The sequence below is a fragment of the Megalobrama amblycephala genome, linkage group LG17 (assembly GCF_018812025.1).
Source record: "Megalobrama amblycephala isolate DHTTF-2021 linkage group LG17, ASM1881202v1, whole genome shotgun sequence".
Classification (NCBI taxonomy): Eukaryota; Metazoa; Chordata; class Actinopteri; order Cypriniformes; family Xenocyprididae; genus Megalobrama; species Megalobrama amblycephala.
In genome coordinates this window covers 14,657,834-14,678,970 of record NC_063060.1, presented here as the reverse complement: position 1 = coordinate 14,678,970, position 21,137 = coordinate 14,657,834, and the positions used below count along the sequence as shown (strand labels likewise).

Genomic DNA, 21,137 nt, shown 5'->3' with positions numbered 1-21,137 from the left:
GCCTAACTTTTCCTGATTTTTCTCTTCTCACAATTACTTCATTCATATCTTATCTAGACAGCATTAAGAACCTCCAAGTCGGCTCCATTAAGGGTTATCTTAGCGGAATCCAGTTCTTTCATAAACTTATATTTGGCTCACCATCTTCTGAAATAACCAATTCACAAACATCCCTTCTTCAAAGAACCCAACCCACATGCCAAGACACCAGGAAACCCATCACCCTAGACATCCTCACTAAATGCATCTCCACTCTCCGCCGAGGCTACTGCTCTACCAACACAGCCCGTACTCTTGATGCAATGTTCATACTGGCCTTTTTTGGTTTCCTCAGATGTTCAGAACTTACCATCACGTCCAGCTTCAACCCAAAAATCCACCCCACAATTTCAGACTTATCAGTGTTAGATGACGACACCATATCTTACTTCATCAAACAAAGTAAAACAGACAAATTGAAAAAAGGCCATTTTATCTACATCTTCAATCTCCCTGCACCAATCCAGCCGTACCAAACACTTTCAGCATATTTACACTTCAGAAATGCTTCGGCTAAACTCCCATCTGACCCACTTTTTGTTGACGATTCCAACCGCCCTGTCACACGTTTTTGGTTCCAAAAACACCTTAAAGTAATCCTGATTCAATCCGGCATCCAAGCAGACCACTTCTCCAGTCATTCGTTCCGCATAGGAGCAGCAACTACAGCTGCCCAAAAAGGCCTTTCCCAGCACCAAATCCAAACTTTGGGTCGCTGGTCATCAGAAGCTTTTAAGAATTACATCCAATCAAATCTCATCCATATTAAAAAAGCTCAACGAACACTCATCAGCTAGACCTCAGCTCTAGCCCCGTTCATCATCACATCCAACTAAACCAATACCATCATTCCATCCCGGGATTTCTTTTCACTGCCACAGCATTGTTGTCACCTCGGCTCCCGCAGGAGCTCAGTTCTTCAGGCCAACTTCTCCACTGCCGCAGCAGTGATGTCGCCTCGGCTCCCGCAGGAGCTCAGTTCTGGCTAATTCCTCCACTGCCGCAGCAGTGGTGTCACCTCGGCTCCCGCAGGAGCTCAGTTTGTCAGGCCAATCTCTCCACTGCCACAGCAGTGATGTCGCCTCGGCTCCTGCAGGAGCTCAGTTCTGGCTAATTCCTCCACTGCCGCAGCAGTGATGTCGCCTCGGCTCCCGCAGGAGCTCAGTTCTTCAGGCCAATTTCTCCACTGCCGCAGCAGTGATGTCGCCTCGGCTCCCGCAGGAGCTCAGTTCTGGCTAATTCCTCCACTGCCGCAGCAGTGATGTTGCCTCGGCTCCCGCAGGAGCTCAGTTCTGGCTAATTCCTCCACTGCCGCAGCAGTGATGTCACCTCGGCTCCCGCAGGAGCTCAGTTCTTCAGGCCAATTTCTCCACTGCCGCAGCAGTGATGTCACCTCGGCTCCCGCAGGAGCTCAGTTCTGGCTAATTCCTCCACTGCCGCAGCAGTGATGTCACCTCGGCTCCCGCAGGAGCTCAGTTCTTCTGGCTATTTCCCCACTGCCGCAGCAGTGATGTCGCCTCGGCTCCCGCAGGAGCTCAGTTCTGGCTAATTCCTCCACTGCCGCAGCAGTGATGTCGCCTCGACTCCCGCAGGAGCTCAGTTCTTCTGGTTATTCTCTCCAATGCCGCAGCAGTAATGTCGCCTCGGCTCCCGCAGGAGCTCAGTTATTCTGGCTAATTCCTCCACTGCCGCAGCAGTGATGTCGCCTCGGCTCCCGCAGGAGCTCAGTTCTTCTGGCTAATTTCTCCACTGCCGCAGCAGTTGATGTCACCTCTGCTCCCGCAGGAGCTCAGCGCTGTCCAATGTCTTCATCCATATGACGATAACTCTACCGGTCCTTTACTAACCCTCCTAGCAGCACATTCAGCCTAAGCAAGGCAATTTTGGGGGTCATCAGTAATGTTCCGGCTCCTGCATTGGTTTGCAATTTTTGGGGGGAGTAATCTGGGTTCGGGCCAAAATACCGAGCTCGGAGCCCTCTCCTCGGACAGCACGCCAAATACGCATACTACTACGCATACTATTTTCTATCTGATTATTTGTAAGTGTGAACTCGTGAAATGATGTTTTATTAACAAAATTCGGGAGGAGCAACGTTCAAATAATCTGACTAATCATCACGTCATCTTGGCCAGCTGTCAGCAATCAGTAATCAACATACCTACCCAATCAGCATGAGTGAAAGCACATATAAAGACATGGTCGACTCACCCATATTCCTCGACAGTTTGACAGCATCCCTCCACCACCCCGTCTCCTCATACCTGCACTGGTTACTTTCCAGAATACTAACCAGAATGGGTGGGGAGTAATCTGGGTTCAGGCCAAAATACCGAGCTCGGAGCCCTCGGACAGCACGCCAAATACGCATACTACTACGCATACTATTTTCTATCTGATTATTTGTAAGTGTGAACTCGTGAATGACGTTATGGGAATGCCTCCAGTGTGGGCCACTGTTTGAAGCATGTGCATGCGCAAAAGAGATGACATCACAGGTGCACCGGCAGGCTATAAAAGGCCTCCCAAGGAATACATCATCAACTTTTATTGTCTTCAGAAAGTCATTTGTTTGTGTGTGTGTGGCATCTTCAGCCGAGTAACTGTCTATTCAGAAATATAAAAAGGAGGAGGAAAGGTTAAGGTGATGCATAATGCCATTTCCATGTTTATTATGGCAGATGACATGCATGAGTTATGTGTCATCTGCCTTGGAGCAGAACATGCACAGTCAGCTCTTAAATTCACAGTGAGGAAGCTCTGCTCCTGCCTGGCTCACTTTAGGGGGATGGAAGCTAGGCTACTGCTCTCCATGGATTGGGTCCTGCTGCTGCCGAGGCAGCATGGTGGCTGTGGTTTTGGGAATCACAGATGGAGCTGGCTGAGCAGCTTCGGATGAGTTTATCTCTATTTCAGACTTTGCTCGCCAGCTCTGAGGATCTCATGCCAGACCCAGAAGCTCAGTCTCCGACTGGATGAGCAGTTCTTTAAACCTCCCCCTCCTGCAAGCCTTCGATTTATTCCTGATCTCCATGATGAGATCATGAGATCATGGAATAAGCCATTCTCAGCTTTTTTGTTCACCCGACATCAAATTATGCAAACATCAAGGGTGTAATGTGGGTATGTGAGGATGCCACAGGTTGAAGAGAAACTTGCGGACTATCTCTCCCCTGGTTCATCAATCTCACTAAAGGCTCCAATTTTGTCTTCAAATCCATGGCAGGTAACATCACGGCTGGTAGACAAGGCATATGTGACGGCAGGCCAGACTCTCCAGGGAGCTCTGTCGTACCACAGATCTTGCCTTCCATGCCATGGAGCAGGCAGCCCGTTCCATCGGCTGCTCGCTTGGAGCTATGGTAACTATGGAGCGGCCTCTGTTTTGGCTATTCGGGACCACCATCGAGGCAGAGGCACAAAAGTTCAGGGAGGCAAAAGTTCAGACAGCGGCATTTTAGCTGTATATTCCTCACCAAACTTGGGCTCCTTCAAATCCCCCACTGACCCTGTAGCCAGCCCAAACCCATGAGGAGCTGGGGGGTGTTATCTCAGAGAAAAGACAACATAACCCTGAGATTCTTCTTGGCTTGGTTGAGGTTGAGCAATGCTCTCTCCCTCTTTCTCATTCTCACAGCATTATATATCAATATATACACTGGTTGAGGATGTGAGTTCTTGTACTGGTTGAGGATGTGAGTTCATGTACTGGTTGAGGTTGAGCGTTGCTCTCTCCCCTTTTATGTTGCATTCTCACAGCAGCACATAGAAATAAATACATTGGTTGAGGCTGTAATTTCATGTACTGGTTGAGGTTGAGCATTGCTCTCTCCCTCTTATTTCTCATTCTCACAGCATTATATATAAATATATATGCTGGTTGAGGATGTAATTTAATATGCTGGTTCAGTTTATGGGATTGATCGGAGATTGAGCATTTGGTCTGTCTCTTAATTTCATTCTCACAGCATAACATATAAATATATACATTGGTTGAGAATGTAATTTTATGAGTTAGTTGTAATTAAGTGTCTGTTCTCGCCCTCTTAGTTGTTATTCTTACAGTGATGCAGGTATATATATATATATATATATATATATATATATATATATATATATATATATATATATATGCTAGTTGAGTATGTAATTTTATGAGGTTGAGATTGAGTGCTCAATCTCTTCCTCTTATTCTCATCCTCACAGCATTCTTCGTTGGCTGAGGGTGTAAGTTATGTGTCGGGTCTGAGATAAAATACGAAAAAGTTGGTCTCTTTTACTTCCTTTCCTAATCCAGGGTATCAACAGGGCTTTGCTCCCTTATAAACAGGTGAGGTTAAACCATCAGAGGATCACTTCTCGGCAAATTAAGGAGGGGGGACAATCTTTGTACAGATGGGTTCAGAAAGATGAGAGTGGCAACAGAATATTTCATTGTTTATCTGTTGTGACCCACTGCCTTGGTTGGGGAGGTAGTAGCAACACGCCTTTCTTTTCTGGAGCTCCATCTAGTAGTGATGCTTCAGAGGTACCAGTGCGCTCCCTCTGTTAGAGTAGTTGTCACATGCGAATAATTGCAAGAGAGGAGACTGGGCACTACGGCTAATTAGCGCCCCGCTCCCTCTTCTTTATACGCTCTGTTTTTGGAGCTTGCTAGGTTGCCTGGGAGCAATGGTGGTTATCCTCAGGTAGAGCAATCAGTTGAGAGATCACTTTTCTCCTAAAGCTTATCCCGACAACGGAGAATAGGATGCTGTCTAGTGCACCCTTTAATTAGGTTACCCTTGGAGCAGGTGCCAGAGGTTGAGTGGTGGGATAATTGGCCCCTCCTTGTCAGGGGCACAACAAATACAGTTCACCTAGACAGCCCCTACCCCGGGTCGGGGATGACTAGCAGGGGGTTGAGATGGCACTATCAAACCTGGCTTGTTGGTTGAACTTACACAACACAGAGGGTAGGCGTATGTTCAGTGTGGTGCAGTGGGTATTAACGTTCCCATAACGGCATCATCAACGCAGCGTAGAGTTCCACTTTGAAAGGGAAGGTCTGGGATACAAGTAACCTCAGTTCCCTGATAAGGGGAAAGAGACGCTGCTTCTGTGGTGTGTCTATACTGTTCGTCAATACTCACAATACTGTGTGCACTGTCAATATTCACTGCTGTGTGTGTGCACTTGGATGGGTGAAATGCAGAGCACTAATTCCAGTTACACGTCACATATATACATTTACACATTAAGGCTTAATGCTGGTGGTCCCCCTGACAATGTTATTTATTGTCTTTAGGCCATAATACGTCCATCTGGTTTTGATTGTGCTTCCAGAACCCCCTCTTACTCTGGAGAGAGAGAAATCAAGAAAGGACTGACTGAAAAAGAGGAAGGGAGACAGTGGACAAACTTCCCATTTCATTCTGGCCACTCACATAATACCTGTGAAACAGACGTGTTAAGAAACACCTGAAAAGAAATAATTTCATCTGCTTTGGCCAAGTGACATGCTGTTTGCATATTAATCACAGTAAGGCATTAACAGGACCAGGTTTGGATGCATGAACTTTGCCCGGCCTCACAGACCACATATCTTCTCTCAGTTTTCATTATCAAAATCCCTGTTAAATTCTGCAGTTACTGCTTGCTTTAAGTTGTAAAAAAAATTCTATATACTATGAGGATGGAATGTATTTGTAGAGGACTCTCTAGAAATGATCTTTAATTGGCAAATGTGTCACCTATGGAGTCAAATTAATGCCTTAAAGTTTTGCACAAAAATAAAGTTTTGCAAAACACAAAAAATAATTGAGCTATAAAAAAATGTTTTGCAAACAAAAATAAAGAATTGCAAAGGAAAAATAAAGTATTGAGCGGAAAAAAATAAGTTTTGCAAGCAAAAATAATAAATTGCAAAATAAAATAACGTAGTGCAAAAATAAAAATATAATCAATTACAAAAATCAATGACAGCTGTAATCCTATTTTATCTTTGCCACATATTTTTCATGCTCTAACCTACTAAATCATTTGCAACGCTCATTTTATTCTGCGTTTCAGTCAAGCGTGCGCTCACGATACCGGTTTTCTTTTGCGCTGCACTTTTCTGTGCGGTTCTCTTTATGGCACTGGTTTGACGTGGGGGTGGAGTCAAGAAACGGGGGCACGCCCCCGCGAAACACGTCATCGGCAGGAGACGCACGCAGATCGCAACAGAACAGGGCAGCATTTCCCAAAAGCATCGTAAGCTTAAGTTGATCGTAGCTCCATTGGTTTCAATGGAGCTACGATCAACTTAAGCTTACGATGCTTTTGGGAAACGCTACCCAGATCAGATCAAGCATAGAGACAGAGCGCATTTATTATAATCTGAAAACCACGCCCACCGGGGGAAAAACAATCCAACCGTCTCCATTGACTTTGTATTGCGTGAGGCTGCCTTCTTGTCTTTTCTGACTCATTACAAAAAACAGAACAATGCCTAAAAGCTGCTGTGTGACAAGGTGTACAGCTAACAAGCTAAGAAATACGTTTTTATAAGCAGTCGACCCCAAAAAACGAATGTTTAAGGACACAAAAGTGGATACAGGCAGTGAGACAGAGCGCAACGGGTCATATTACTATAAGAAATGCATTGGAGGGGGTCGTAATCGGCGACAACATATGCTAAACAAACCAACAAAAACAAACCATTCATTATTTTTAACCATGTCAAAGAATTATTTCACCTGTCGCCGATTACGTTCCCCTCCAATGTATTTCGCGGGGGCGTGCCCCCGTTTCTTAACTCCACCCCCACGTCAAACCAGTGCCATAAAGAGAACCGCACAGAAAAGTGCAGCGCAAAAGAAAACCGGTATCGTGAGCGCACGCTTGACTGAAACGCAGAATAAAATGAGCGTTGCAAATGATTTAGTAGGTTTGAGCATGAAAAATATGTGGCAAAGATAAAATAGGATTACAGCTGTCATTGATTTTTGTAATTGATTATATTTTTATTTTTGCACTACTTTATTTTATTTTGCAATTTATTATTTTTGTTTGCAAAACTTATTTTTTTTCCGCTCAATATTTTATTTTCCTTTGCAATTCTTTATTTTTGTTTGCAAAACATTTTTTTTTATAGCTCAATTCTTTTTTGTGTTTTGCAAAATTGTATTTTTGTGCAAAACTTTAAGGCATTAATTTGACTCCATACAAAAGTTGTTTATTTGCATGTGCTTTAAAGCCCTGCCAGTTAAACATGTCATTCGTGTGCTGTTCTGAGATGCGCTTTTTCTGACCCATACACCCGAAGCGTGCACACACACACACTTAAGCCTGTCAAACAGCACCTGACTACTGGACTTCATCTTTCGCGTCTGATTGCGCTATAATACTGTCAAATACACAAAAGGTTTACATAAACACAGTTGGTTATTGTCTAGTATGCACTTACAAGGAGGCATTAATCGTCTTTTGTGATTTATTGAAGAGCCATAGAACAACACTGTGTTTTCATCCGGAACACACTTATTCACTTCTGCTTATAACTTATCCAAACGGTACTCCTTGAGTCCCCCTAGTGGGCTGGATAGTGAAGCACATCTTTCATGTAATACCCTGACAGTTATGTCTGAAGTGAGTTGAGAAAATCGGACGCGTGCAGGTCTTAAAGTGACAGCATCCTAATAGCCATGCGGACCCTTGTCCTTAAAGGGATAGTTCACCCCAAAATTAAAATCCTGTCATCACATACTCACTTTCAAGTTGTTTTAAACCTGAATGAGTTTCTTTCTTCTGTTGAACACAAAAGAAAATATTTTGAAGAATTTGGGTAACCAAACAGTTGCTGGTCCCCATTAATTTCCATAGTAGGAAAAAAAAAATATATAATGTGGAAATCACTGGGGACCATCAATTGTTTGGTTACCCACATTCTTCAAAATAGTTTATTTTTTGTTAATCAGAGGAAAGAATTATTGTGTCATCAATATATGCAATACAATTTTAAAATATGTTAAATATTTTATATGTTAAATATATTTTAAAATATGTTAAATAGCATGGAATATTTAGTGTGCTTGTGCTTATATAAAATGATTTGATAAAATGAGATTTGTAAAAATATAAAAATAATAACAATAATAAAAAAAAAAAAATTCTTGTGGTACAAGACACTGTGGCATGGCAATCAGATGAAAGGGGGCCCTTGGTGTTGCTATAGCCCCAGGGCACCAATGTGTTCTTAATCCGGGCCTGACTATATGGATATTTCAGGTGATTCAGTCAGATCCATTGCTGCATTGCCATGCAGTCTGCATTTACAAACAATTGTGAAAAATTGTGTATTCAAGTGTGGTACAGTGAAAGGATACCACCTTTGCAATACATTTTTTAAGTTTCATCACTGCTAGATATTCCACGGTCAGCTGTGAGTGGTATTATTGGAAAGTGGAAGCGTTTAAGAACAGCAGCAGCGACGAGGAAGATCATGTAAAGTCACAGAGTTTGGTCACTGATTGCTGAGGTGCATGGTGCATAAAAGTCGCCAACGCTCTACTGATTCCATAGCTGAAGAGTTCCAAACTTCCACTGGCATTAAAAATTAGCACAAAAACTGTGCAACGGGAGCTTCACGGAATGGGTTTCCATGTTCGAGCAGTTGCTTGCAAGCCTTACATCACAAAGTAAAATGCTAAGTTTTGCATGGAGTGGTGTAAAGCACACTGCCTGGATTCTGGAGCAGTGGAAACATATTCTGTAGACTGACAAAACACGCTTCTCTGTTAGGCAGTCTGCTGGGTGAGTTTGGGTTTGGTAGATGCCAGGAGAACATTGCCTGTCTGACTTCATTGTGCTCACTGTAAACTTGGTATAGGAGGGATAATGATATGGGGCTGTTTTTCAGGGGTTAAGCTAGGCCCCTTACTTTCAGTGAAGGGAAATCGTAATGCGTGAGAATACCAAGACATTTTGGACAATACTATGCTTTCAACTTTGTGGGAACAGTTTGGGGAAGGGTTTTTTTTGTTGTTGTTTTGGACATTTATGAGGAACATTTATGAGGGGGGAACATTTCTAAGGAACATTTATGAAAGCTACTTAAATGTCCTAGTTGAACTAAAGCCTAATCCTGGCTAAGTCTAAGCCCTGTCACAAATAAGAGAAAAACAAGAATACAAGAAATAAGGATGCAATTACATGAATATTTCACATAAAGACCTGTGAATTACTTATCATGCAAGAACTATAGCACAATCAACACACCATGTTAAAAAAAAAAAGTTAGAAATACTGCAAATGTGCAGTGTTTATATTCCTGTCAGGCTCCCATGGCCCATATTATAAACATTCTCTTACTAATCTGAATACATAACCACTTCTGTATGACCTGTCAACAGAGGAAAAGGCTTTTGCACACAGAAAGGTGCAGCATCTAAATGAGCTAATTATTCATGCTAACCAGCCAAACCTTAATCCATCAGGACTGAGGTATGAATTTTGATGTTTCAAGAGCTATTGATTTTTTGTATCATTGTTTTGATTGAAACTATAACTTTAAAGGAAGAACATTCTGCATACAGCTCTGTAATGAACGACAAAACAAACCACATAACTGTGGTGGAAAAGTGTCTTCTGTCCTGCCCTCTGCTGGACACAAATGAGCACTGTGAAATGGGTTGTGGAGTGACTGCTTCATTATGGAGTCAGTGCCTCTGAAAGCTTCAATTACAATCCAACACAGAAATGGAAGCAACTCACATGAGACCAACCAGATGTCTTCACTGGAAGTCCGTGTTCAGCTCTTTGGTAGGTCTTGCTTTTATTTAGCATGCTGTATTACATTTTTTTAAAAACCTAATGTAATACCTCAGTTCATGGAGGATTTTTGTCTCATTGTAAAAGCAAGTGTCAAATCCAAATCTCAGTCATTCAACATGTTTCTACATTGGGCCTAATAACAAATATATAGACATTAAACATATAGGTAATGTAACACTTTACAACAAGGTTCATTAGTTAAACATTAGTTAATGTATTAACTAATATGAACTAACAATGAGCAATACATTTGTTACTAATCTTTGTTAACATTAGTTACTGAAAATACGGTTGTTCATTATTTGTTCATGTTAGTTCGCAGTGCATTAACTAATGTTAACAAGATTTTAATAATGTAAATGTTGAAATTAACATTTTACAAGATTAATAAATGCTGGAGAAGTGCAGTTTATTATTAGTTCATGTTAACTAATGTAGTTAACTAATGTTAACTAATGAACCTTGAAAGTAAAAAATAAATAAATAATTAATTTAAATTATTTTATTCCCTGACTGTACCGTCTAAGGTTTGAATAATTTAATCAGCAAAAAACAACAACAACCCCCCCCTCCCCAAAATAACTTCACTGCCTAACCTGAAAGAGACTTAATCTTAATTAAATTATATTTGTCTCATCTCATTCAAAAGATCAGCTGAATAAAGGAAAAGGTAAGATTTTTTTTTTATTTCATTCTTTTTTTATTCTATGATATTCTTCATTTATGTTTACATGAAAAATACATTGTTATAAAATAAATTCTCTATTGTTTTCATGTTATTTTCAAAATAAATAATGTTCTAAAGTGCATATAATGCAATGTTACATACTCCACATTCAAAACATAAAGTGAAAAAAAAACTATATTCATATATTTTAGCTTTAGCATGATCAGTTTTCCATCAAAACTCAGCTTGTATCCCTTTGCATTCCCGTAGAACATGTAAAACCTAAAAACAACATTTGTAACAACAATATTGAGTCAATAATCTCTCATATTCCCTAATAATTCAGGTATATTTCAATTATAATATTACGCATGTTCAAAAATCAGCATAAAACCGAGGAGACTTGAAAGCTTATTGAAGCATTATTGAGGGTTTTTTTTTTTTTTTTAGGGGGGGAGAGGAGGTAAAGTGTGCTGGTCATAGAATGTTTACGTAAACTGCTGAAATTCACAAGGTATGAACACCATAATAAACAATTGGGTGTTGTTGAAGTTACATTTATAATAGTCAAAAGCCCATGTTGTCTTTATATGTCCTTTATCAAACTTTCCTCCAGTTTCACAGAAAAGGCTTAAGCTAATCCTAGACTAAAATGCATGTTTAAGCTGTTTTAACTGAAAGCAACTTGTACTGACATATCTTAAAATATGTCAGTGCCATTGTTTTGTCTCAAGATGCATTTTTTTCAAGTGTACATTTATAAACGTTACTTAAAAATCCTAATTGAACTAAGGCCTAATCCTGGCTTAGGCTAAGCCCTGTCTGTGAAACCAGGCCTTTATGATTTAGATTGCTTTATGGTTCAAGTATGTTTTTTGCACATTTTTGCTATATATATATATATATAGTATAAGGAACTGAACTGCCCAGTGCCTTAAAACAAGTGAATGGGCAAATTTTGCTTTCTACGTCATTTTAAAATCTGCATATGAACCTGGAAGCAGTAAGATTATGAAGCCTGATTAAGATCTGCAAAATTCCACAAGGTAATTCCACCTTCCAAATTCTGGGGTAGCATCAGTTTCATGTGACACATAGTTTAAGAATTTCCATCAACTAACAACAAGGTAATGGGAAACATATAGTCAAATGACAAGTTATGAAATACATCTGTATATAATATAACATCCAGTAATCCTCATGGTTCCACAGCAGGCTTGGTCCCTCTAAAAGGGGAAACAGAAAAAAAGTGGTCAAATATCATAATGTCACTTGCGGACACAAAAATAGCAAACAAAGTTGCTTAGATGCTATATATTCCCTAGACTACGGCATATTGACAGTGTACTCACATTAATTTTCTGGTGGAGGCAGACAAGAGTTTCTGCGCGAACGGCACATATTTTTCTGTGAAGAAAACCAAGTCACTCTTAGAAAGCCCAAAGAAATCCCATAATTCACAGATCTTGGTGTACAACAGAACAATGTGACATCATTACAATGTCTTCAATGAAACGCAGACTGTACCTTCTGATGCAGGCGGAAATGGACGGCTGGATCAGACAGCCAGGGGTGCCTCAAGGCTTCTGTTGCTCCTATCCTCCAACTACACAAACACACAGAAAGAACATCCATGGAACATAAAAACAAGGGTTTAGGTTTCAATCCATGAACTACTGTCATTATCTTATGAGAGAGGAATTCTAAACTAAGTGAATGCAATCCAAAATGGGTCACATGTATGTTCTATGTTCATGTTCTAACATGATTGGAGGGAATAACGATGCAACTGAATGCAGCTAACCAAATAATCACGCATAGTTAAGATGTGGTCATATGAAACTTCTCATGAGGGCAAAAAAAGTTCAGTTCTAGTTTTGCCAGTGTTCAAGTTGGTCATACGAATATGCCGCGCTTCTAGGTTTGTAAGTGTTGTCTGTGTGAGCAGTGCTTCATACATCCCTATGCTATGCAAATATCGCTAATGTGACTACACCATTAGGATAGAAAAACAATGCAAATCCAGTTGACTGTCTCTATAAAGGGGCAATATGTAGAATTCATAAACCCTTGTTATTAGTGACACCAGTGGCCATTAAGTGAACTGCAACCAGCAACTTACTACTCTCATGCTCACACTTGTGCACATGTAACATACAAGAGATTCAATGCCCTGATATACTCATGGCAAAGTTATTTTTCATTATTTTCTTAGAGATAAAAAAATAAGTTGGAAATACCTTTGCAGTGATAAAGCCTACTTTACTGTTAACCCATTTAAGCCCAAGGGCAACTATAGTTGCCACAGTGTATAGTTGTCTTTTTTTTTTCTTTTCTAGATGTTATTCATGTTTTATGTCTCAATGACATGCAAGCAAACAACCAAAAAAAAAAAAGGTATTCACTTCCTTCCTGTCACATGAGGCTGTCAACTTCCTACCCCAACTTCCAGGAAGCATGGTGAAGGCAAACCCTCTCAAAGAAAAGCAATTTTCATGTTACTAATAAGTATTTTTTGCTGACATTATATATATATATATATATATATATATATATATATATATATATATATATATATATATATATACAGTACAGTCCAAAAGTTTGGAACCACTAAGATTTTTAATGTTTTTAAAAGAAGTTTCGTCTGCTCACCAAGGCTACATTTATTTAATAAAAAATACAGTAAAAAACAGTAATATTGTGAAATATTATTACAATTTAAAATAACTGTTTTCTATTTGAATATATTTCACAAAGTAATTTATTCCTGTGATGGCAAAGCTGAATTTTCAGCATCATTACTCCAGTCTTCAGTGTACAATTAATGTGTACAATTGTACAAAATATTTGTGTACAATATTTTTTTTCAGGATTATTTGATGAATAGAAAGTTCAAAAGAACAGTGTTTATCTGAAATCTAGTCTTTTGTAACATTATAAATGTCTTTATTGCCACTTTTGATTGATTTAATGCATCCTTGCTGAATAAAAGTATTCATTTCTTTAATTTCTTTTCAAAAAAATAAAAATAAAAATTCTTACTGACCCCAGACTTTTGAACGGTAGTGTATAATGCTACAGAAGCTTTGTATTTCAGGTAAATGCTGTTCTTTTGAACTTTCTATTCATCAAGGAATCCTGAAAAAAAAAGTACACAACTGTTTTCAACAGTGAAAATAATCATAAATGTTTATTGAGCAGCAAATCAGCATATTAGAATGGTTTCTGAAGGATCATGTGACACTGAAGACTGGAGTAACGATGCTGAAAATTCAGCTTTGCATCACAGGAATAAATTACTTTGTCAAATATATTTAAATAGTACACAGTTATTTTAAATTGTAATAATATTTCACAATATTACTGTTTTTTACTGTATTTTTAATTAAATAAATGTAGCCTTGGTGAGCAGACGAAACTTCTTTTAAAAACATTAAAAATCTTAGTGGTTCCAAACTTTTGGACTGTACTGTATATATATAAAATCATGAAGGTCTCTAGAATCATCCAAACAAAACAAATCTGACCAAGAGATCTATAGTTTTTTGTATACTTAGTCAAAAGTCCAAGCGGCAACTATAGTCTTTAGTGCTTTTTGTTTTCATAATATCCCACCTAAAACATAACTTAACCCTTTAACTGACATCTCTACTGTACAGTAGACCTTAATTTGATAATTTGATAGGGAATAAAGGTGTCAATATTTTTATTTATTTATTTTCATTTAACGATTTGACTGTTGGGGCAACTTAATGGCTACATGTTGTTCTGCACAATGTTCCACCACTTTAAGACGAATGGATTTGTTGTTTGTTGTGTTTTCATATTCAAGAGATTATAAGCTAGATGCAGCTTTTTTGGGGTTCGCATCGAATGTTCTTCGACTTTTATACATTATAAATTTGTTTATGAATAAAGATTCTTTTGTTGAAAACAGTTATTTTGGTGACTGAAGATACTTGCCAGGTCACTACTCCACTTTATTAATTTATCCATTGTAAAACCTGGACACTGCCACACAAATGTGGCTTTTTGTTAATGACTGTCCTACTACAGGATTTAACACAGAGTAACAGTTCAATACCAGTTACAAAAGACACTGTAACAGTCTGTCACAGGCAATTCTATTTGCATTTTTCATTAATTCATTCAAATTATCCTTTGACTATGTTCTGGCCTGCCATCTAGTGGTGAATTTTTTTTTGGCCCAATGCCAAACTTAATTGCTGACCCCTGACCTAGGAAGTCAGGTCTCGTTTTTTAAGTTTCGTTGCAAGCTGTTCACACATTGGCAATACAAAATTGATTGATACATGAAAATTCTTACATATAGCCCCTTTAATACATATGTTACTCTCTTGTATACCTTTTATCTACAACAAGCAGTTTGGAAATGAAATCCTTTGCTTCATTCGAGACTTCTGAGAATTCATCCTCCTCAAAGTTCCACTGGCAGGACAAAATGTTATTTAGCGTCTCATTCTCATCATCCCCGAGGAAGGGGGACAAACCACTGAGCCTATAAAACACAATTTATACACTGAAAAAAAAAAGGTCTAGGATGTACTTTGACACAATTTACACTTAATTTACTTTTTTTTTTTTTTTTTTTACAACTTACTTAATTTACAACTTACTTTTTTTTGTTAAAATGCTAATTTTAATTGCGCTAGAACATTTTCAGAGTGTGCCTGACAACACATGCAACTTACAGCATGTATGTGATAACACCCAGACTCCACATGTCTGTGTTGAATGACACAAAATCATAGTTGACCACCTCAGGCGAGAGAAACTCCGGCGTGCCGAAATTCACTCGTAACTTCTCCCTGGGCTGATACCTACAGAGAATGAAAGTTTCCCAATTCAAATGCACTCTACATACTATCCATGATGTTGCAGATATTTTTGTAACAAAGACAACAATGCCGTGACCATACTTACTTCCTTGCAAGTCCAAAGTCGATGATCTTGATTTTATTAGTTACTCTGCTGACACAAAGAATGTTCTCTGGCTGCCGGCCACAAGAAACAACAAGGTTACTGTGGTTATTTGTTTTAAAACTAAAAGGAATGTCGGCTGGTTCCCTCCTGCGAGGGTCATATTTTCAGATTTAAGTGTTTTTATTGTTGTATTGCTTTGGATCTCTGGTTGTACCTTTAGGTCTAGATGGAGGATGTACATTTTGTGCATGTAGCGCAAGCCTTCACAGATCTGCCTGATGAACATCACTGTGTCGAGCTCCGTCAACTTGTAGTTCTCGTCAATGATTCTGTCAAAGAGTTCTCCTCCATCAACACTGTTCAGGAAAAGGATCAACACAGAATTAGCTTTCCAATCCTTACTTTTCTAAACAACTGTAGTTTGCAGAGCTACTCAGCATTAGTTAAAGTATTAAGCTATTCATTCATCATTACAACAGTACATTACATTAAAAAGTTATTAAAACTCTGAATAACACAAATGAAAGTGGATGAAACTTGATGTAGCATCTCTACTTTTAGTCAGTCAAGCTACAACACTGGTAACACTATATATGTGTAATAACCCACAGCTCAAAATCATATTACAGACTAGCAAAGGTCTCCAGCTGATACTGTCTTATGATTGACACACAGCATTCAGACCAGGGAAAATAAAACAAAACCAATTGCATTCTGTTTCAATTACATTTAATGAGAACCAGCCAATAAGAATGCACCAATAAAAAGTACATACTATTCAAGTACAAGGATAATGTCATTCCTGGCCTCATAGGCTGCATAAAGCTGGATCAAGTTGGCGTGGTCGAGCTGGTTCATAACCTGAATCTCATTCTTCACCACATCCTGTCACATAAAGCACATTAACCTATTATTTTACAACTGTGCCTTCACATTACCTTTACATTTGGAAAAAAAAATGCTGGTTGGTTTATTGTACCTTTTCTTTTTGACTCCTAGCTTTGATTATCTTGGCAGCCAAAGTAAGTCCAGAAGAATTTTCAATGCATCTATGCACCTGACCGAATCGACCTCTGCAAGGTAATAAAAGCAGTTATAAATTATAATTAAGACACCTAGAAAAGTCCAAATTATCCTTCCACTTATATATATATATATATATATATATATATATATATATACGAACATACGTCTGCAATGACATTTACACATGTATAAGTGTGGCTTAAGTGTCCAAATACTTTTTGGAGCCACTGTATATGCAAAACGACATTTTAAAGGTCCCGTTTTTTGTGTTTTTTTGAAGCTTTGATTGTGTTTATAGTATGCAATATAACATGTGTTCATGTTTCGCTTGTAAAAAAAAACACAGTATTTTTCACATAATTTACTTATCTGTATACCGCTGTTTCCACTGTCATAAAAACGGGCTGATGACTTCCTTGTTCTATGAAGTCCCTCCTTCAGAAATACGTAACGAGTTCTGATTGTGCCAGCGGTTCCTGTGTTGTGATTCGACAGCTCTGAGTGCACCGTGCCCGGAAAAGTCACGCCTCTTACCATAACGTGGAGATGCACGCGCTCAGTTATTGTAAACATGTCTTTAATTTTACCCTATCAATTTGAGCCGGAATCAGACCCGGTGATTGGACTGCGGGATGAAAATAACAGCGTTTCGACGACATGGCGACAAACACACTCTACAAACGCAACTCTTGTGTATTCCTGTGGGCGGAGGTTAGTCAAAAAACTGTTTTAGTGACGTCATTAAAGAAGGAAGTAGAGGGATGTAGTCCAAACTGGCCGTTCGATGTAGGTGACTTCTGTTAAATAAAATATCTTGCTTGGCATTGAACTTTGAGCTTTAAAATTTTACAGATTTTAATTATACTCTAACAACAACATTACACACTAACTAAAGTTTGAAACATGGGATCACGAAGAACGGGACCTTTAAAAGACTTTAAAAGGCGCAGACCAGTAAAGACTTCAGGGACACTGTTATAATGCAGTAGGTGTCATATTTTTCAGATACTATTCCATTAACAACAAGAAGAACATTCCCTTTGAAGAGATGGATTAACACCTAGTGATTAGTGTCCAGCTGGCGTGGAGGTACAATTTCACATACTCTGAAATTGCTATGTAAAAATAACTGTCTTGACTCTGAAGTTATGAATCGGGTGAGTGGAGAATGACTGTGATGTTACGCAATTAGCCTTTGAGGGGATTAGCAGACTACACTGCCTGAATTTACACCGTCTCTAAAACATTCTGTTCTGAGAAATTGGTTCCAACTGCAAGAAAATACTTCCACAGACCCTCCGAGAACCTCCTGTCGGTTGATAGTGTAGAAGTTGTTAATCTGGTTGGGTTTGGCAGACACAATACGGTGTTTGAAGGGTGCTGGTGGAGGTGGGGTGCAATCTGCAGGACAATAGAAGATAGAGAAGGATGAATAGAAACATTTGAAAAAGCATGGAGGTTAAACAGTTGGCATGCCTGTTGACCAGACACATATGTTGTGTTTTTGGAAGCAGCTCCCCAACATGAGATGCTCAACTGCTTAACTAGTTTTCAAGACTTTCTTGGTCAAACAGTGCTAATCGTTATTTGTAATTATTACCAATTGACAGAAATGTTGGGACCCCTTTGTGGCAGACTTATGTATATACATAAAGTCAAAGGTTTGGACATACTTAACTCAAATGTTTCACTGAGAAGTGTTTAAATTAGGGCTGCCCCTAATAGTTGACTAAATGTTAATCGATGAGGTAAGCCTTAGTCGACCAAAAATTTATTAGTCGGTTAGTCACAGGAAAAAAAAATTCCAGCGGAAGTGGCGAAGTCATGCAGTCCCATAAGGGACAGAACGTTAACCTAGATAAATGTGCGCTATTATTAGCCGAATATCCAAGTATTTGTGAGGAGTGTGGAAGCTAAAGTATAAGCGTGCTTACTGCATGACATGGAGATGGCACAATCACATTTTTTCCTGATAACAGCAGAAACAACTTAAAATACTCAATCATTTTTCAGTCAAATTCATATACATGTGAATTTCCTTCAAATCTAGATGCACCTCATGATGAAGATGGTTGAGAATGTGGAAAAAAATTGGAAAATAGTCAGCATAAAGAATGTGTGTCCAAGCATTTGAATGGCAGTATAGAAAATAGTATTTATAGGTAGAGATATTACTTTGATATCTTAGATCTTAGAACATGATATGACAGTGTGTTTCATATATATCATCCCAATATTGTTAATTGCAGGGTAATTTTAGTCTCATTGATACACTATTATAATTTTAGTTAATGATAATAACCATGGTAATTGTTATAGCAAACTGGTTAATAGGAAATGAATGGTGGATCATGTGATTATAAGATATATATTCCATTATTTTTATCAATTATACAAATGAACCAGTGAGAATCTTACCAATGAAGAAGTTATCATTGTGATCTTCGTCTTCATCCTCATTGGTCTCCCTCTTCAGTTTGCTGAAATCCAACTTGATTTCCACACCATCAGCTTTGAAAACACCACAGAGATCTTTGGGTTCCTGTAGCTCCTGCTCGCCCTGGTCTTGCCCCTCCTCAACCCTGCACTTCTTGTGGTCCTCCAAACCCAGATCTTCTTCTGTTACGTGTCGTTTACTGATGGTAGTCACCTCATCCACCTGCTCAGACTCACTGCTGAAACAACAGACACATAAAAGTGGGTGAAGACATCAGGTCTCACTAATTATAGCTGTGCTGTTTGTGCCTAAAAAAACCTGTATGAATGTTTTCACACAGAAATAATTCTTAAACACTTTTTACAATCAAAGACTGGTAGTCTTAGGAACATGGTCCCCTGGTTTCACAGACAAGACTAAAGCTAGTCCCAGACTAAAATGCAAGTTTGAGCTGTTTTAACTGAAAGCAACTCGTACTGACATATGTTAAGATAATTCAGTGTCATTGCTTTGTCTCAAGATGCACACCAGTAGTTTTTTTCTGGAGTACGTTTATAAAAGCTACTTAAATATCCTAATTGAAAAAATGGCCTAATCCTGGTTTAGGCTAAGCCCTGTCTGTGAAACCGGGCCCTAATGTGTTCATTTTTATTTTTTTTAAATACTAATATCAACTAAATAAGTGACTTACATGTTTAGAGTAACACTGCATAAATCATAGCCAATCACATGTAGCCTACTGTATATTAAATGTGTTTTGAGAATGGCACCCTTAAAAAAAATCTGACTCACAGTTAGTCTTCTAATTCATCTAAAAAGGTGTTCGATAAAGATTCAGGTCTGGGACATGTGTAGGCCAGTCAATTTCTGAGTAAACCATATATGGACCTCCCCTCGTGCACAGAGAGGTATGGTCATGCCAAGATAGAAAAGGGTTCCCATAAAAGTGGAAGTACATAATTCTCTAGAATGCAGTAGGATTGAGGTTTGTAATGATTGGAATAGCCAGACCTCTTACTTAGAAGTGGGGTTTCCACATACTTTTGGTCATGCGGTGTATGACATGGAAACCACACCAGATTCACAACTCACCTTTGTGCTGAGGTCTCAGTTGATGTAGTAATGTCAGATTCTGAAGGACCCTCAGTAGTCGTCTGGTCCTCCGTACCTTCATCCTCCTGATCTTTGAGTATTTCAGTGGCCTTTAGGGGCATCTCCTTAGTCTCTTCTTCCGCTAATTTTTGTGTTTCACCTTGGATCTCCTCTATCTTTGGCTCTGTGTCTTTCATCTCATCTTCCTTCAGCTCCAGAGTGACCTCCGTCTCTTCTTTTGAGTTCTTCTCTTGGCCAGATTCAAGCATATTGGCTTCCTCCAGGATAATGTCCTGCAGAATGGGAGTAACCGAGCCATCCTCTGATTTGTGCATGCCATTTTCCTGATATTGGGATGCTTCAGAGCGTTCTGCATTCTCTTGATTCAGTTTCTGAACCTCTTTAAGCAAGAGTGTCTGTTTCCTCAAAGAGACTGTAAAAACTGCAATAAGAACATAATAAAGAAAGAGTGAAAATGGTGTTATATGTGTCACATTATTTTACTTGTTTTTTTTTTTCTGCTGTATTTACCAGTTGAATCAGGTGGTTTCTTCTTCTGTGCCTTGAGGCCTTTAAAGCTCAGATGAAACTTCCCATCTTTACCTTTGTGGTCTTTTTGCTTTGGAGCAAATGAAAATATAGCAAAGAAATAAGATGAGAGAGTTAGTTTGAAGTGAAAAAGTATTTGTTTTGCTTGTCAACCGACACAATATAAGTGAGATGGGTTGTTAGGAAGCACAGTTAGCCAGGGATAGCAAAATGTTATATGACAATAAACTGTTGGCTTCTCTTCTCGCAGTGATACAGGAAGCAACTATACAGCTATGAATACAACAAAACACAGTGGGTAAATGAACGATAAAATTTTATGATTGAATTTATGATGAAACAATCAATAAATATATTATTTGAAAGAATTCGAAATGTAACATTCATGCACAACATGTCATTTAAACAATAGTTATTCTAAAAGTGTTAGGGCATAAAAGTGCTACATGGTCTCACTTGACTGTCATACTAATAAGGAAGGCATAAATAACATGGTTCCCCTAATGTGGCGCCATCAGTTGAAGTCTTTCCCTTACATAGCTTATGTAGGCTGATGATGTGTGGGGTATCTACAATAACACAACA

The 21,137-nt window shown here is 38.8% G+C and overlaps 1 protein-coding gene across 4 annotated transcripts in view; it reads right to left on the bottom strand.

The window, feature by feature from the left end:
- Nucleotides 1-10,953: 10,953 nt before the first annotated feature.
- mylk4a (myosin light chain kinase family, member 4a) overlaps nucleotides 10,954-21,137 on the bottom strand; it is a 47,466-nt gene continuing 37,282 nt past the window's right edge. For 3 of the 4 annotated variants that reach the window (XM_048162316.1, XM_048162317.1, XM_048162314.1), the window contains 13 exons: nucleotides 20,535-20,622; nucleotides 20,004-20,445; nucleotides 18,893-19,149; nucleotides 17,770-17,875; nucleotides 16,428-16,521; nucleotides 16,224-16,333; nucleotides 15,663-15,804; nucleotides 15,449-15,519; nucleotides 15,217-15,345; nucleotides 14,871-15,023; nucleotides 12,029-12,107; nucleotides 11,854-11,908; nucleotides 10,954-11,727 (listed from right to left, as the gene is read on the bottom strand). In XM_048162316.1, coding sequence (XP_048018273.1) covers nucleotides 11,855-11,908; nucleotides 12,029-12,107; nucleotides 14,871-15,023; nucleotides 15,217-15,345; nucleotides 15,449-15,519; nucleotides 15,663-15,804; nucleotides 16,224-16,333; nucleotides 16,428-16,521; nucleotides 17,770-17,875; nucleotides 18,893-19,149; nucleotides 20,004-20,445; nucleotides 20,535-20,622 — 1,725 coding nt within the window. In that variant the 3' untranslated portion in view covers nucleotides 10,954-11,727; nucleotide 11,854. The remainder of the gene's footprint in view (nucleotides 11,728-11,853; nucleotides 11,909-12,028; nucleotides 12,108-14,870; nucleotides 15,024-15,216; nucleotides 15,346-15,448; nucleotides 15,520-15,662; nucleotides 15,805-16,223; nucleotides 16,334-16,427; nucleotides 16,522-17,769; nucleotides 17,876-18,892; nucleotides 19,150-20,003; nucleotides 20,446-20,534; nucleotides 20,623-21,137) is intronic. The other variant, XM_048162315.1, reaches the window with a different exon arrangement.